Source organism: Centroberyx affinis, unplaced genomic scaffold, assembly GCF_046629955.1.
Source record: "Centroberyx affinis isolate AG114_WGS23_722 - 3 ecotype Tasmania unplaced genomic scaffold, CSIRO-AGI_Caff_v1 ptg004665l_1, whole genome shotgun sequence".
Classification (NCBI taxonomy): domain Eukaryota; kingdom Metazoa; phylum Chordata; class Actinopteri; order Beryciformes; family Berycidae; genus Centroberyx; species Centroberyx affinis.
Window position 1 is genome coordinate 21713 of NW_027282255.1, and position 18429 is coordinate 40141.

An 18429-nucleotide genomic window follows, 5' to 3' on the forward strand; every position below is an offset into this window, starting at 1 on the left:
AAAGTAGAATTTTGTGTTTATTACATCAACTATTCTGACATCATCAGCTATTATATCATTGGCAGCTTGAACTGAATTAATTTGGAGGGGAAAGTGACAGACATTTTATTTTCAGAATTAATGTCAGCTACCAAAACAATCCTCAGTTAAGGCCCTAGTCGACGTTTTAGTGGAGCATTATTGCAAACTGTTGAAAGAACCTCGTGTATTAATGTTTAAAGAATGACAATATTTTTGGTTTCAGAACAAATTTAACACATGTTTAATTTGGAAATGTAGGCTACACATTTATTGATGGTTATATAGGCTACTATTGTGTAGTAGAAGCCTGCATGTTTTCAAACCAAATAATTTGGTAGATCAATATGGTTTGAATGTACAAACTGTCGTTAGCTGGTTTTGATCATAATTTTTGTAAACTGCTTTGGCAGTAACGTTATTGTTTGGGATAAACATTCATATCAATAAAGTAATTCAATTGTGTTGAATAATGATGAAGATGTAACAAGTCTGTTACACTGATTCTATTATATGTATCTTTTTTTAATTGAATAATTTTACTGTGGTCTGTTTTCCATTATGTAATGTTTACCTTTGTTCCATTTTGTAACAATGTATCAATGTCACGCTACCATGCTGCCCTCTGCTGGGGATGTTTGCCAAAATATCCGATGGACTACATTTCCCAACATGCATGTGAGGGAAGCGTAAGCGCAGGGTTGTAGATCTAAAACGAATGGAGATTGGCATATTAGCGTTCAACCACAACCGACGTATTGTTATGAAATCTGGTGTATTACGCAAACATATACACTTACAACGTACTCCGACTGGTTTTCGAGCTGTCTGAACTGCGCGGCAAAAGAAGGGGGACACAAACAAAAACATGTGGCTGCGGCTGTGAGAGAGCGGGTATGTAATATCCTATCTAACACACTGGTCAAAATCTATGCTGCTGAGAGCTTAGAATGACTCATAAATGTTTGATATTGAGACTCCATAAATTTGTTGAGCTAGCCGGGTTAACGTTATCCAAAAGTGTTAAGGTTAGCTACCCAACAAGCTAACTAGCAGCTTGTTAGCTAACCCCTGACAACAGTCGTTACCCAGCCAGCTGGCTTGTTTGTTGCCATGCCTGCTTTATTTTCTAGCTATTCTATTTCAGTATTGAATCTCACGACTTGGAATTATTTAAACAAGTCAGTACTTCTACTTATTCAGCAAGCTAACCTTAACAAGCCCACCTAGCTAGTAAAGTTAGCTAGTTAGCCGACTTCAGCCAACCAGGCTAGCTAACTAATGCACTCACAGAGAGCGTGCAGGACCTGGCCGAAATGTTTCAGCCTTTATGCCCATAATGGATATACCCTTTCCATTTTTCAAGTGGCGTTTATATTTAAGTGTATTTATCGCTACGCCAAACCTTATACAACTCATATGTGTATCTTCGCCTTACAGCTGCTTATGTAGCAGTAGCATTAGCAGTGCCCCGCCCACTAAGCGCCAGACAGTTCTTGTTAACGCTGTTGATGTAACAAACATTACACAACAAGAGCAGGCTAGCCGTGGGTCAAGGTCTCAGAGGAGGACGTGTGCGGATATTTTTCTAACATCAGGTAGTCCACATGATGAGGACGAATCGATTTTTGGTGATAATTTAAACTGAAAGTGTGTTAGCCCCGCTACCTCTATTCATAGAAAAGATAACGGTACGCCAAAGTCCATTCAAAAATCTGACAGTTATATTGCCTTGCTTATCGGCCAAAGTACACACGTGGCAGAGCATGATTAAAGACCTTTTACAAGTCGTTAGGATCTACTGGTAAATTCGGCTTACATGTGATCTACCAGGCAGATGTTAAATCTATTAAATTTCTACTTTTCGAGTTGGTTTACTGTACACTACCAACCCAGAATGATGTGTTTTTGTGGAAGAAGTTGGTGGGAATAACAGGCAAGTCAATTCTAAAGATTGGAATTTTATTTTATTATGTAAATTTAATTTATCATATAATTCATCATATTTTACAAGGTATGTAACATTTGCTGATAAGGAAGGCAATGTTAAATTAACATATTTTTGAACTGGAGTGTAGTATGGCATCCTCTCCATATAGTATAGTATATATATATATAGTATAGTATATAATAATACAAGAGTGAATGAAATATATGAAGGCTAGTATTATATTTACATTGAGCTCACTGGTCTGTAACATTCAGCACTGCAGGTGAGGAGAACACCCTTACATTGGACTTTTGAGTGACAGTCGACAACATGGGGCTGCATTCGGCCCAGAAGAAGCACTTTCCCCTGCGGGGGATCGACGGGGTGGTTCAGCTGTTCGACGCTGAGCTCCGGAAACCCGAGCCGGACCTGGCCCTCCTCTCCTTAGTCCTGGGATTTGTCGAGCACTTCCTGGCCGTGAACCGGGTCATCCCCATAAACGTTCCCGGGGTGCGGTTCGAACCGCTCGAGCCAGACTGTCCCAACTCCTGCTTTCCCACAGTGGAGCTGGGGATGATCTCCGCGCTGCACGAGCGCTTCACGGCTCAGATCCGCGGGGCGGTGGACCTGTCCCAGTACCGGCGGATCGCCGGAGGGTCCAGCAGGGAACTGGTGAAGAAAGTGTCGGACGTCATCTGGAACAGCCTGAGCCGCTCTTACTTCAAGGACCGGGCCCACATCCAGTCTCTCTTCAGCCTCATCACTGGTACGGCATTACACATACCAGTATGTAATATGACTGAGGACATCAAGTTGTTTGGTATGGTAGATAGTGGTTATTGTGATTATAGGGTTCAGTTTTTGGATTGAGTTTTCATGCTAAGAAATTGTAGAATTCAGTATTTTTTTCCCAAATATTTTATTCTTGTCAGGGTTTAAAATCATCTGAAGCAGAATTTAGACCATTATGGGATACTAACTTACCAACCATACTTAGATGTAGATAGTTAATTGTTGTTGTCAAATTTAACTCCTTATTTCTCATATTTGACCCAGGCACGAAGCTGGACAGCTCCGGCGTGGCGTTCGCGGTGGTGGCCGCCTGCCAGGTGCTGGGGCTGAAGGACGTCCACCTGGCTCTGTCCGAGGACCACGCCTGGGTGATCTTCGGCAAGAACGGCGAGGAGACGGCCGAGGTCACCTGGCACGGGAAAGGCAACGAGGACCGACGGGGACAGACGGTCACGGCGGGAGTCAGCGAGAGGGTGAGGCACGCCTCCGTCTCCCTGAAATAATAAAACGCTATGAAGTGCTTTCTCAACACTTGAAGAAATACTCAAACATTATACAAACTTCAGACTACAAAATGGCAACCAAACATACAAGAGGTTTGTCAGAACTGATACAAGTGCCAGATACTTTATTATGTAGATTGGCCGATATAAGCACTGATCTAACTATTACTCAATTTACAGTTATTCATGCAGCCTCATATTGGCCAGTTATAAAACAATTACTGGAATAAGTGCATCAGTTGCATTTATTTATTTAATCAAATTATGCTCTGACCATTGTACAATATTCCTCAGTCAAATAAAAGAAAAATCATGATAATGAAATAGAAAATAGGCTGCATAACATGGGCTAGAAGATATAACTTCTCTTTATTTTGCACTGATCAAACACATAAAAGAATATAGAATAGGTTAACAGATAAAGAAACAATATAAAAGAATCTTTGCGATTAATCAATTCAGCCATGTGTTTGAATAAAATATACTTATCCAGCAATTTGAATAAAATATACTTCAAGAGTAAAGATTAAAATCATTTACATTAGCCTCCACCCATGTTCGCCATCAGTCAAGAAAATATTCAAAAGTTTATAATATGCTTTAATTTCGCACAGAATTATGGGAAATTCAAATAAAGAAATTAGGGGGAGGATAATGGTGGAACTGAACTCTGGGGTGGGTGTTAACACATCCGGGTAGAGCAGGTGATTCCCCTGAGAGCGGAGGAGGGAGCATGAAAGCTCAAAAACGAGATTCAGCCGTGGTGCAACTGTCATATCGAGGCAGGAAGTGTATTCTTAGTCCCGCCCTCGTCAAGTTCCAACCCCGACACCTGTCACTCATCTTGAGCTGTCTGCCTTGAAACAGCATCCAGGCTGAGACTGAGCTATCTGCAATAAAACGGGGGGATTTAGGCATGAACACTGATCACCCGTTTACCCGCCCCGCCTGTGTTGGTGTTTCCCTCAGAGCTGGCTGTACCTGAAGGGCTCCTATATGAAATGTAACAGAAACATGGAGGTGGCCTTCATGGTCTGTGCCATCAACCCCTCACTGGACCTGCACACTGACAGCTCAGAGCTACTACAGCTGCAACAGGTGAACACTGACCGCTCATAGCATGTAGTAGAATGTGATATACATCTATTTTTTCTTCCCTCTTTGCAGAAGCAATGAATGAAGTAAATACGCTTTGTATTTTACACATTGTGTATATAACCTGTAAATTCACATTTATTGAAATGTATTGAAAATTTTCTGGTACAGGATATAAACCCTCCACACCAGACTCTACAACTCAAAAACAAACAACCATACAACAACAAAAAAATACCACAATATAGTTTTTTTTTTTTTAAATCACAATAATTTCACAGATAATCACAAATAATCACAAATCAGCTTTATAATTATACAACATATCCTTTGTTGACCAGAATTTATCCAATCTATTTTTAAAAGAATTAACATTATTATAAATATTCACATATTTCTCATGTTCCCATATTGGTTGTTATTTGTCACATATTGCATATATCTGTAGTTTTTCTCATTTTCATTTTTGGTGTATTTGCTTTATTTTTGCTTTATTTTCTTTTCTTGGTATATTTTACTGAATTTATTTTGCACACCCTCATAAAGTTGTAATCCACATTTTTTTTCATGCTTATCGCTCATGCTTTTCTACTTAATATGTTCTTGATACATTCAGGAGAATTCATTGCATTATATTTGATACTGCAAATTTGCTCTTTTCTTATTTATAATCTAATTTCCTCTGCTGTATCCTGATACTATTTTGCTGATGCAGCGATCCAGTTTTGCCCACAGACATCATCTTACACAAACACCAGGGCCGACCGCAATAATCAGTCACCAAGAAATAATGCATGGGATGAATGTTTGAATATTTGAATGATGGAACACTGTCAGCACTAGGACGTCTTTGTGGGATGTTTTTTTTTTTTCCTGATCTGTCTCTTCTCACTCTTGATCTCTTGATTTCTTCTTCTTTCTTTTGTTTTGTGCATGGTAAAACAGAAACTGCTCTGGTTGCTCTATGAACGAGGAGACCTGGACAGGTGAGAGTTTGGGAAGTTGGTAAGGAATGAGATGTGTGTGTGATAGAATGTGCTTTGTTTGCCTCTGCCCATAAGGTCGTCGTCGGACATTTGATTCTTTCTTAAATTAATTCAATACGGTCTCTTTGTGGTCCTAAGCCTCCTTCTGTATTGTGTTGCAGATATCCCATGGCCATGGGCACTCTGGCAGACCTCGAGGACCAGGATCCCATCCCAGGCAAGGAGAACCCCCTCAAAATCCACCTCAAAGTAAGTCTGTACAACAGTATTCCCCAAGTCATGCTGGTGAATATGGAATGGCTAGGAATTGGGTATGAATGCTTAGTTCAGTAAGTTTCTTCTCTCTGTTTTTTCTAAATTGTCAGATAGTGTTAATTTTTTATTCTGTGTCAATTCGGTCTTCCCCAGGCTGTGAGTTCTGCTCAGAAGCACTACAACAACGAGCACATCTACCCCTTCATGTACCTGGCCGGTTTCCACTACAGGCATCGGGACGTCCAGGAGGCACTCAGGGCCTGGGCAGAGGCAGCTCAGGTCATGCAGGAGTGAGTCAACACCGACTGCTTGTTCACACTGCGATCAACTTGGTTGGGATGCAGGGTTCCTACGCAGGTCTGGAAAAGTGTTAAAAATGAATTTGATCATTTCCAGGTCTTGAAAAAATGTCTGGAAAAGTATGGAAAATGTTGCGGTTCAGGTCCGATACACACATAATTCTAGCTTTTATGTTGTTGTAGAGCCACTTTGAGTCCACAGTTTTTGTTGATGTGAAGAATAATGTTCAGATAGAGGGACGCTCTTATCACCCAGCTGCTGTCAGCATGCATTATATCAAATACTGACCAAAATCAAATCCGGTCAAGAACACAGGGTCTGGGAAAAATATGGAATTTTAAAATGGAAACCGTGTAGGAACCCTGCCAATCATCTCACATATTCTGATATTTGTGGCTGTGAAGAACAATCTTCATCTATACAGTGATATGACCTAGTTAGCAGGGGCAAGATGTCTATCTGCGTAAATCATATTGAACACCAGACAAAATCTTCAAAACAAATCAAGGTCTGGAAAAAGTAGTTGATGTGCCGATGTATTCTGACCGTTTGTGGGCGGGGCCAGAGGCTCTGATTGCATCTATGGAGCGATCTTCAAAGTCAAGTCAACTGACAGTGAACGGCTCGAACCCCTGATGGTTTTCAGGCAGCAGTGTTGTTATATATTCTCTCAAATAACCCCCAGCTTCAGTTGTTATGTCACTACACTAACACAAGATGGCAGCGAATGCACATCTGACTCTGCTGACTGATCTTATCACTCGGAGCTGTCAAACGAGCAGCAAGGTGACAAAGTGCATTTTTATCAGGCTTCCTGTATTTACTTCCCTAAACTGTGACATGATGCTTGCATTTATCTCTGGTTGAGCCTGTGTAGAGTAACGGCTTTCTCTTCTGAAAGACCCACTGTCACATTCCCACCTCGGAGAAGTCCCAGTCCCAGTTTTTGCAGCGGAGGGTGTGGTTTGCCCTCGGCTCGGCCAGGAAGCGTCCTTCAGCTCTCCATCCTCGGCTTTTCCTCCTCTCTCTCTCTCTCTCTCTCTCTCTCTCTCTCTCTCTCTCTCCTCCCCTTTAAACACACTGTTCATGTTCTTCACGAGCCACACACAGACTAAAAATACCGGCGCTGACCGACCAGGCGGCAGGGAAAAGATCCAGGCGAAACCCTCGCATTCCCTCCCCGTCCATCGGCTTCCTTTTTCCTGTCCCCCACCATTGTTCCTCAGTTGCAGCTCGCCCTCTGCTCAGCATCGAGAAAAAAGGGGAAATGGCGTGCGGTGTGTGTGTGTGTGTGTGTGTGTGTGTGTGTGTGTGTATACATAACGGTGGATTCTGTTTAGAGTATATGCAGCAAAGTTCATTTCTCGGTATGTCTGGGCTGCTGTAACGGCGCGTAGGTCCCACATTTCCAAAACTCCTCTGTCCACCCATTGGCCGGGCCCTGACTTGCATAGAGTTGTTGTTGTTGATAGAAAGATGGACACCATTAATGGAGGCAATAGGGGATTAGCGCTGCAATGATTAATCGATTAATGGATTAGTTGTCAACTATTAAATTAATTGCCAACTATTTTGATAATCGATTAATCGGTTTGGGTAATTTGTTAAGAAAAATAAGTCAAAATTCTCTGATTCCAGCTTCTTAAATGTGAATATTTTCTGGTTTCTTTACTCCTCTATGACAGTAAACTGAATATCTTTGGGTTGTGGACAAAACAAGACATTTGAGGACGTCATCTTGGGCTTTGGGAAACACTGATCCACATTTTTCACCATTTTCTGACATTTTATAGACCAAACAACTAATCGATTAATCGAGAAAATAATCGACAGATTAATCGACAATGAAAATAATCGTTAGTTGCAGCCCTATAGGGGACCATTGGGATTGATAATGGAACAACCATATACTTTTATTTTTAGATAAATAATATGGATATTTTTCTGTATATTGGACTGAATATGTGTGTCTGTGTAAGGTGAACTTGTATATAGCTCATGTTTAGTTTTGTTTTGATATGTTTGTGTTATTTATGTTATTTTCAGTATTGTTATTATTATTTTCATTATCTCAATTGTAACCCCTTGTAAAGGAAACTGTCAACCTATGGTGAAATATTTTTGATGTAAAAGGGGATGTGAGCAATAACCAAATAACGGTGACCGTGCCAGGCTTTCTGTCCGGCATTTCTCTTAACCTGATGCTGTCTGCGTTTATGAAATGTCCGGTTGAGCAATTATTCACTAACTTGCTTCGTCACTGCCCCATGATGAATGACCCGCTCTTTTCTCCTCTTTTGCCCCCTCCAGCTATAACTATTTCCGCGAGGACGAGGAGATCTACAAGGAGTTTTTCGACATCGCCAACGACGTCATCCCCACCTTGCTGAAGGAGACGACCACTGCCGCCGAAAGTGCCGGGGAGGGGGGAGAGGGGGGGGAAGGAGCCGAGAAGGTAACGCACTTCTGACCCCACCCTCCCCTGTTGGCCTCTCCTGAAAAATCACATCGGTTGCAGTCAGTCTCGTTCACCTGTTTGATAGATTATATCGTCTCTCTCTGTCTCTCTACCCCCCCCCCTCTCTCTCTCTCTCTCTCTCTACCCCCCCTCTCTCTCTCTCTCTCTCTGTCTCTCTCTGTCTCCCTACCCCCCCTCTCTCTCTGTCTCTCTACCCCCCCCCTCTCTCTCTCTCTCTACCCCCCTCTCTCTCTCTCTCTCTGTCTCTCTCTGTCTCCCTACCCCCCCTCTCTCTCTGTCTCTCTACCCCCCCTTCTCTCTCTCTCTGTCTCTCTACCCCCCTCACTCTCTCTCTCGCTCTCTTTATCCTCTCTCTCTCTCGCTCTCTCTCTCTCTCCATCTCTCTCGCTCTCTCTCTACCCCCCCTCTCTCTACCCCCTCTCTCTCTCTCGCTCTCTCTGTCTCTCTACCCCCCCTCTCTCTCTCTCTCTCTATCTCTCTCTCTCTGTCTCTCTACCCCCCTCTCTCTGTCTGTCTCTCTACCCTCCCTCTCTCTTTCTCTGTCTCTCTCTCTCTCTCTCTCTCTCTGTCTCTCTACCCCTCTCTCTCTCTGTCTCTCTCTCTCTCTCTCTCTGTCTCTCTACCCTCCCTCTCTCTGTCTCTCTACCCCTCTCTCTCTCTCTCTGTCTCTCTACCCCCTCTCTCTCTCTCTCTCTCTCTCTCTCTCTCTCTCTCTCTCTCTCTCTCTACCCCCCTCTCCCTGTCTGTCTCTCTACCCTCCCTCTCTCTTTCTCTGTCTCTCTCTCTCTCTCTCTCTGTCTCTCTACCCCTCTCTCTCTCTGTCTCTCTCTCTCTCTCTGTCTCTCTCTCTCTCTCTCTGTCTCTCTACCCTCCCTCTCTCTCTCTCTGTCTCTCTCTCTCTCTGTCTCTCTACCCCCTCTCTCTCTCTCTCTCTCTCTCTGTCTCTCTGTCTCTCTACCCCTCTCTCTCTCTCTCCATCTCTCTCTCTCTGTCTCTCTACCCCCCCCCCCTCTCTCTCTCTCTCTACCCCCCCCCCCCCCCCCCCCCCCTCTCTCTCTCTCTCAGGACCAGCCCAAGCAGGCGGCGGTCTTCTCAGCCCTCCAGGACCCAGAATGCTTTGCCCACCTGCTGCGCTTCTACGACGGCATCTGCAAATGGGAGGAGGGCAGCCCCACGCCGGTCCTCCACGTCGGCTGGGCCACCTACCTGGTCCAGTCTCTCAGCCGCTTTGATGCCCAGGTGAGAAACCCAGAATAGCTCTGCCTTTGAACATCAAAAACCATTACATCAAAGGTATTCGAACAGAACAATAACAATTATAATGACCTTTATTTATCGAGTACAAACGGGGGCACACACAGGCTAATTGAAACAATAAAAACAAAATTTGGACTATTCAAATAAAAGCACTTGACTTTTTAAAGGAATTGACTGACACACCTATTCCAACTCAATATAATATTGAAAAATGAGGTCACGTTTTGATAGGTTTTTAATCCTGCCCCACGAAATCTGGTTGCTGGGATCAGGGACATTCATCAGACTGGCTTCTCTCAGCATAGAAATGATTTCAGACTCTCAGGGTTTAGTGACGTTTTTTTCACACCCCCAGGATGTCTAAAGTAGTCACTAACTACCTGTAATGTAGATTCACTGTGCTGGTTAGGCCATCTTAACAATAGTTTAAGATGTGACGAAACGATTGGGTAAGAGCAGTGCCAATGAGTGTGTTGTATTGTACACTATACCTATTAAATGAAGTGCTAAAGTGAAAATAGTTCCACGTAGGGCTGGGCAATAATTCAATATTATCGTTTATCGTCTTTCAGTGGAATCATATCGTGATGATATGAAGATATTTTGATATCGTGACACACATTTCTGCTGTCTGAATTGATGATGACAAGCAAATTTTACTTAAAAACTCTCATAAAATGAGGTATGGTAGGAATATTATTTGAATATTTCTGTTTTGTTTGACATCACACCTAACATTACCATTCGGTTCAATGAGATGAACATCAATTTGATTATTTAACGTGATTTTGCATACATGAACCATATCGTGATTATATATTGATATCGAGAAAAATCCTTGTGATTATCATGATATTGATTTCACCGTATAGTTCCACGCTCATTCTGCTCATCTCTTTATTCACGTCTGCTTCTAAAGGTGCGTCAGAAGGTGTCGATCATCACCAAGGAGCCGGAGTCCCAGGACGACGACGACCAGTCGAGCGACGACCCGCGGGAGGGCCGCCGCCGAGGCCCCAGGAGGGAGTCCAAGCTGGACGAGCAGAGCCCCCCCCACCCCTCCGCCCCGGCCCCCGCCCCCGCCCCCGTCCCGCCGGCCTCCGCCTCGCCCCCCACCCAGCCGCCGGCCCAGCAGCCTCAAAAGAAGGCGGGCGAGGTCGGGGGTCGCCGCCGCTCCTCCCAGGGCCCGCGGGCCGGAGACGCCGACGGGAAAGCCAAGTCGCCCAGCCCGGACCCGTCGGCCTCGCCCCCGTCCCAGCAGCAGGCGGCGCCCCCTCCGCCTTCCTCCTCCTCCGCCTCCTCCTCCTCCGGCCCGGTGGTGGTCTTTCAGAGCGAAAAGATGAAGGGCATGAAGGGGCTGCTGTGCGCGGCCAAGGTGAACTCCAGCGCCATCAAGCTGCAGCTCACCGCCCAGTCGCAGGTACAGATGAAGAGGCAGAAGAGCACGCCGGCGGGGGATTACTCCATGTCCTTCATGAAGCGGCAGCGCAAATCGCTCTAGCCCTCTTTTTTTTTTTTCTTTTTTTTTTTGTGATTGTCGTAGGAGGATTGTTTAAGACTTTGGTAGGACGTCGTTCCATCGTACTGTGAAAGGCAACGCAGACACACGGAAAAAAAAAACACACCCACCTCGCTTTTTGTTTTTGTTTGTGAACGTTTTTTTTTTTTTTGCCAGTGTTTTCATCCAGAAGTTCCTTTCAGTCATCAGCCTCATAAATTCCTCGCAATATATTTTCCTCGCACGGATGGATCTCGAGTCGAGTCGAACATCGCATATCAAGTTTGAACTGAAGTAATGGCCGTTTCATCTTCGTAATTCAATAATTACCGTGATATTATTCTCTGGGTACCTTTTTGCCTCATTCACGGTTGATTGTGAACATTCAGTCATGATTTAATTTGTGGTTTAAATGGACAGGCAATTGCACACCTAACTATTGAATTCTCATTGACATGTATGTGGATGTTTTGAAGTTCTGCAAGCCAAAGTAATGGGGATTATGAGCAACATGACACTTGGAATACATTGTTTACGTGTTAAGTGTGTAAATACCACATTGTACCATTCTGAACCATTCAATTTGTCCTCCACTCATCAGTTTGACTGAAGCCTTTGGAAGTGATTTATTTAGGATAGTTACCATGTAACATTGTCCACTTCTGCTCTATCGACAGCTTATCTCTCGCTAGCTATATGTTGCCTTACTTTGCCTTTGTTATTTTCTAATGTAGGTGGCCTTTAGTTTGGAGAATAGCTGAGGTAGGCCTATTTCTAATGATTAGAGAAGACCAGAAAGACCATGCACTGTTGAAAGGGAACCACTTTAGGTGGCCCTGCTGCGTTGTATTTGCTTGATAACTTGTGTTTTTGTTTGTTTGTTTTTTTTGTATCTGCAAGTAATAAAGATCTGACGAAAATGTAATGTGATGGGAGTCTACTTTTGTATGGCACACACAGGGGGGGCAGTAAGGCTCTGGGTTCACAGGTGTTTGAACTGAAGTGGAGGCTTTACACTGCAAAAAATGTCCCAGCAAATAGTGGAATTTTACTATTGGCTTGAAATGATCTCAGAGAAAGTATAGGAATGCAATCCTGGTTTTCACTTTCACCTCTACTATCTCCACATGTACAGTATAGACAGCCTATATGGTTCAATACTAAATCAACAACTAAAAAAGCCCATATGGATCACTGGGACTAAATCTGATCAAATGGGAGTCTGTGGCTCAAATGTGTGTCTATCTAGTTGTGTGACATTAAAGTATTTGAGAACCACCTTAACTATTGAGTTTTTCAAATTGAAACTTTTCTTAAAACAAGTACAAAAAACGACAAGTACAAACCAAAGATAGTGAGATAATTCCACTTTTTCCCCCCAATGCAAATCAACTCGATCAAAAAAAATTTCTTGCATTATTTTCTCAACACTCGTCTCTGCCTGGCTTCAACATATTGAGAAACCCAGTGACATCATCCCACTTAACCGGCAGAACATTTCCGACTTGTTGAGATATGGATTTTTATTTTATTTTTTTTTTTACAGTGTGGCTTGTCATTGCTCATGCGCAACGTCATCGTCCAGCAGCACTTGGCTCTATTTGGATACAGACAGACAGACAGACAGTAGTGTGTCAGTGGCGCGGAGTTGCTCCTCTATCTACCATGCGTGTCAGTGAAGAACAGAGGAACCCTGCGTGTCTGGCAACCGGATCGATACACCGACAATTAGTCAGCTCCAATTAGTTCCGATCATTCAGTCAGTCAGGTAATCAGAGTCTGCTGCTGCTGCTGCTGCTGCTGCTTTCCCCTCCGACAACAACACTGGGGATGTGTGACTAGAGAAGCTGGCGCGGCTCCCCCCCCGTTAGCACCCATAGGTGTCTCCAAGCATGGATACGATCGGGGTGTCGTTCCTGGACCCCTTGAATGACTACGAATTAATTCACCGTGTCGGGTGCGGCACGTACGGAGACGTGTTCAAGGTGAGTGTGAACATTTCCCCTTTTTTTCTGTGATCTGCTGCGCTCCACACTGTGGTGGAGACATCATAACATTTAGGTCTTTTTTTCCTCTTCATATACTTTCTGTCATCAAGGTGAAGCTGTATTTTTTGAAGCAATAGGTCTATATGAATGAGTTTTTAATCATCCAGTGTTATTTATAAGGCGTGATATTGAGATATTTGTCAAGACTCAAAGCATTAGGCTTTGTCTCTAGAGGCTTTTTATTGTATTTCCTCAAGTAGATCACACAGATGAATATCAAAGGAGATGCAAAGCAAAAAATGGTCCAATGCTGTCTAAAATCCTCTTATAGAAAAGCCTACAAGTGTAATAAAGCCTTCTAATGTTTAGATACAGCCTTGGGTCCAAGCCCTTTCACCCTATAGCCATTTAAAGTAGCCCAGTTTCCCTTATTAACAGGCAGGTATTATACAAGGCATCACACACTATTATATCAGTGGTTTTCACACGTTCATGTTCATGTGTTCATCTCCGCCGCTGTGTGTTCAGGATGCAAACATCCTGTGCTGTTCACCCGCCCCGGTGCCTCACGCATCCTGCAGCAGCAACACCAAGAAATTGGTTGGTGCCTCTCTTTATGCCCCCCAAACACACAGCCCACAGCAGGATGTTTAAAGTAAATCTGCAACTTCCAACAGTGGCTGGACACGCTGTTTGATTGACAGGTGAAGTGCAGTGCAGAAACACCACAGCAAGGAGCGCTGAGCACCAAAGATGGAGACGAAAATGCAACAAAGACCTCACAGATGACCACTTTAACCAGAGGATCCTCTTTCAAATTGACATGAGCAATATCTAGCTCATGGCTCACTGTGGTGTTTGTGTTCTGCACTGTCCTTGCACCGCCGCTGCTGCATTTTGACATATTGTGTGCCTGCTGTGAAGGGGGGAAACGGCCCTGTTCAGCAGACAATAGCCCATTATCGCCTCCCACTTACCTCTGCTGCTGGACTTGGTGGAGCTGCTACAGTAGGAGTCAAGGGTGAAGCCGCTGGACATGTGACGGCGTGTGGGCTTCCAGTGGAGACTCGTTAGACCACTATTGTTCTGCTGACGGCTCAGGGTTCAAGTGTGTGACCCTGTGGTTGCTCTGTTGATAGTGATCCGTGGCTATTAGCAGGAAAAGCCAGTGAAGAGGGGCTAGTGTTTCTATCCTCAAGTGGCCATGATGGTCCTAGACATCAGGTCGGTGATGTAAAGTAAACCAAGCCTTCTCCGGCTCCCTGAACTGTCCAGTTGGATCGGTTCACTCTTTTAAATCACCTCTGAAAACCACGTTTTTATAAACTGGCATTCTGCAACAATTCTTGGGCTGTGTTTTTATTTATCATTGGCTAATTTTGTGTAATCTCCTGTTTTTATGTAATGTACGATTCGATACGATACAATAAGCTACGATAAGATTAGATTCGATACGATATGTTACGATACAATATGCTATGATAAGATACGATTCGATAAAATACACGATGCGAAACGATAGAACTTTATTGTCAGATTTCTCTGAAATTTGTTGTCTTCTGTTTTCGCTTGCTGTTTTTTTTCGTATGCCCTGTTAAAGTTTTGTTTTTGAAAAGCTGCTATGCAATTAAACTGTATTATAATTTTTGTGTGTGTAATAATAATAACGTTAGGGAGAAGAATGATAATAATAACCTCCAGCTGGTAGTTATCATAGGGCAAGCAACCACCAACATAAATTAAAGTCAGTAATATTTTCAGAAAATCATTCATTTACGCTCTTTTCCCCTTAAAAGAACTTATCCTCATGTAACTTGCATCAGTCTGATACGACATACTATGATGTATACTACTAATTTGCTTCATAAAAGCCTTAAAATGTGGGTAAACATCCCTACATCCCTGCATCAGCAGAAGGAATGGTTGTACTATGTGAGTGAAGTGTAGTGTAGTGAAGTGCAGTGATGTGTGTTTGATCTAGTGTGCTGTGAACGCAGTGAAACCAGGCCATGGACAGGATGAGGTGTGTGTGTGTGTGCTTTCAAAAGTCCAGGCTAAGCTTGTGTTAACGCCGCTGAGGACTTGACTCAGAAACCTGTGAGACTCTCAGCATGAAGTCTGAGGTTTCGTCTCAGTCTTCACTTCCTTGTACGTCTTTCTTCACTTCCCTCTCACCTGACTTACTCATAACACTGAGTAGTAGTGGTTTGGGGGGGGGCCTTACACTGAGGTAAAGCTGGTCAAATGTGTTATCGAGACACGAGAATCCGCACTACGGTTGCTCTTTTCACTGATTTAAAGGAAAACTCCGCTCTCAGATACTCTTACGCTGTTATAAACCATCAGTCTGTGATGTTCAAGGGGGGCCTGAACTCGTTGCTTTCAGCTGTGGGTTTTGCATGTAGGCGGAGAGAGCGGTAACGATTGCAGGGAGAGTGAGTTTTTCCAGTCATGAAAAAAAGCGAGACGTGCGCCTCTTTACTCAAAGCACAACATGTCTTGTGGCTGCATTGCATTCTGACGCCAAAACCTGACACTTAAAGGAATAGTTCACCCAAAAATGAAAATCCTGTCATCATCTACTCACCCTCATGCCAAATGAAACACAGGTGAAATTTGTTAGTCCATTTAACACACAGGGAGGCTGCAGCACAACTTGGTAGCAGCCTTCTCCAAAACAACTGAAGTCAATGGGGACCTGTTCTTTAGAGCTCCAAAACAAAAACAGCCAAACAATCACACTGTGAATAGAAAGACCTATACACCATTATTTGTTGCAAATCAATCAGCTGTAGTTAAGATTTGCACTAAATGATGGTGTAAATATACTGTAGGTCTTTTTGGAACTCTGAAGAACTGGTCCCCACTGACTTCAGTTGTTTTGGAGAAGGCTGCTATGGAGTTGTGCTGCAGCCTCCCTGTGTGTTATATGGACAAACTTCACCTGTGTTTCAACTGGCAGGGGGGGGGAGGAGATGATGACAGAATTTTCATTTTTGGGTGAACTATTCCTTTGACACACCTTCAACCAGAAAGGAGGAACTGATCAGTGAAATGAGCTGCTGTAGTGTTCGGTTTGGAAAGAAATGGCTGCAAACTCTTGGCCCTCGACGGCACATGGTGGAGAATCACTAATGTAAGGTAAAAACTTAAAGCCAGGTCCACACTACATGACTGTCACCAACCTAAGACATCCGCACCACTCACATTACCTTGTTTCCTATAGATTCTTGTCTTGCTGATGCAGAGGTAGCACTCTAGACAAAGTGGGTCACGCATTAAAAGAGTCTTCATTTGGATTTTGGTCATGAGGGATCTCGATGCCTTGCTGTCTCGCCAAAACAAACACGGAACATGACGAGCTAAAATGGAGCTTGAGGAGGAAGAACAGCCCACAGCACTCATTGTGTACTTTGTGCCAAAATCGAAAAAAAAAAATAAAAAAAGAACAAGGCTAGACGCTGAATTTGGAAGAGAGAATGTTTGGGGAGTTGTGGGCAGCATGGGTTGTTCTGCAGAGAGAGTTGGAGGTGAATTTTAGCTAGTAATATAATAGCAAAATAGCTAGCTAGGCTGTGTATTGTTTGTTGTTCATACTTCTGTTGACCCGCTCAATCGTCACGAGCTTCAGTGACAGCAGCACAAAGACTGACATGGGGAACCCTAACCCTAACCCTAACCCATGGGGACTTTGTCTCAGGTCTTAAAAACCGGTCTGGGACGGCTAAGCTGGGCCAAAAGTTGTGTAGTGTGCGTCCGGCTTAGGGAAAGAGAGAAAGACTACAATTTCTCCTGTCGTCTCGTCTCGTCAACCTTCTGTTCTTTCTGCCGCCGCTATAGTTAGCTATCGCTGCAGCTGAACATCACTTTTGGCTCGCAGCCCAAGCATGCCTCATGATTTCATCTGCATCAAATAGAAAACGTGGCGGTTTCATTGTGAAGAAATTACACTCCGAGGCCCGAGACTCCATCAGATCTCTGACTCGGAGGCCGTTTGGGGCGCATGATCAAAGTGTGGTGAAGCTTCCCCTCCCAACTCGCCCATTGTATGTAACCCTGAGTGCCTGTTGTTTCAGGCTTTTTCAGGCGTAAAAGCCATCTCAGAGACGTTACTGTCACTTTAGTCACAGGAAGTCCTGTGGTATAACAGGAAAGAAAACAGGAAGTTGACGCAGCCAAGCCACAGGTTTTGTCTAGGCCGACCTGCGTATCCCATTGGCTGCTGCCATGCTTGTTGTGGATGCCAAGAGTGAAAAAGTAACCCGTCTGACGTCATTTCAGTGGGTGAATGGGCATGATTGATGTTCCCAGGAAAAATTGGGGGAAGTTAAAAACATGGCGTAGACGCTTTGTCACGGCATCCACCACCATCTCTCCTCTGCTCTTGTGAAATAACTTGAGCCACAGGTTTTTCCTGACCAAGTGACCTGGCTGTGATGGTTGCAAGTGTCTTGCCAACAACCAAGGAAGAGAGCAACAAATAACATTTACTTTTAGCTTTTTTGAGTAGCTTTAAGTAAGCTTTTAGTTATGTTTTCACTGGAGTATTGTAGCTACTTTGTTCTCAGCATATTTTGTAGGCTCTCCATAAGCATAGCATCAGAAACTAATCATAAATTACATATGCATGAAACTTCCACAAGCATGTGGAGGAAATGTTAAGTTAACTAACTAACATTAAATGTTCAAATTTATCTATGATAGTAGCTTAGTTCAGGGGTCCTCAACGTGGGGTCCGGGGACCACCAGGGGTCCTTCAGAGGGTTCCAGGGGGTCCGCAGCAAATTTATGATTTTTTAAACTTCACCATTATTTCATTTACAATATGTTAAGGCACTTAGATAATGTAGAAGAATGACTGTTTTGATCATAGTTTCACTGTTATCTCTCTACCTACAATACAGATAGTCATGGAGTTCTGGACAAAATCATATCTAACAATAAAAATATTCTCAGATTTGAGTTTGAGAGACAAAATCTCATCAAATGGGGGTCCGTGGCTCTGATGTGGACTAAATTAGAGTTCTTGATATGAAAAAGGTTGAGAATCACAGGCTTAGTTAACATCCATCCAGCTACAGTGTTATTGTTTTGTGTTAGCCTGGTTGCTGGCTAGCTAGTGTGCTACAGTTAGGGTTAGCTAGTTGGATAGCTACAAGAAACAAATCATTGTAACGTTATTGAATACTTGGGATGGATATTTTCATTTAAAAAAGATCACAACTCAACTTCAGAATCTAATTGAAAGAACGCTCAACACAGTCTAAAATGTGTTAGGCATTTCTCTGGCCTACAAAAAAAGTAAACTGACTTTTCTTTGTTAAAAGA

The 18429-nt window shown here is 43.5% G+C and overlaps 1 protein-coding gene across 1 annotated transcript; it reads left to right on the forward strand.

Annotated features, from left to right (window-relative positions):
• Positions 1-839: 839 nt before the first annotated feature.
• Positions 840-12022, forward strand: men1 (multiple endocrine neoplasia I). The gene is made up of 10 exons (XM_071544783.1): positions 840-912; positions 2224-2714; positions 3005-3213; positions 4213-4341; positions 5284-5324; positions 5486-5573; positions 5733-5869; positions 8190-8334; positions 9424-9597; positions 10535-12022. Exons 2-10 carry the CDS (start codon positions 2279-2281, stop codon positions 11114-11116), a joined length of 1941 nt encoding a protein of 646 aa, XP_071400884.1. The 5' UTR covers positions 840-912; positions 2224-2278; the 3' UTR covers positions 11117-12022.
• The last annotated feature ends 6407 nt before the right edge of the window (positions 12023-18429 follow it).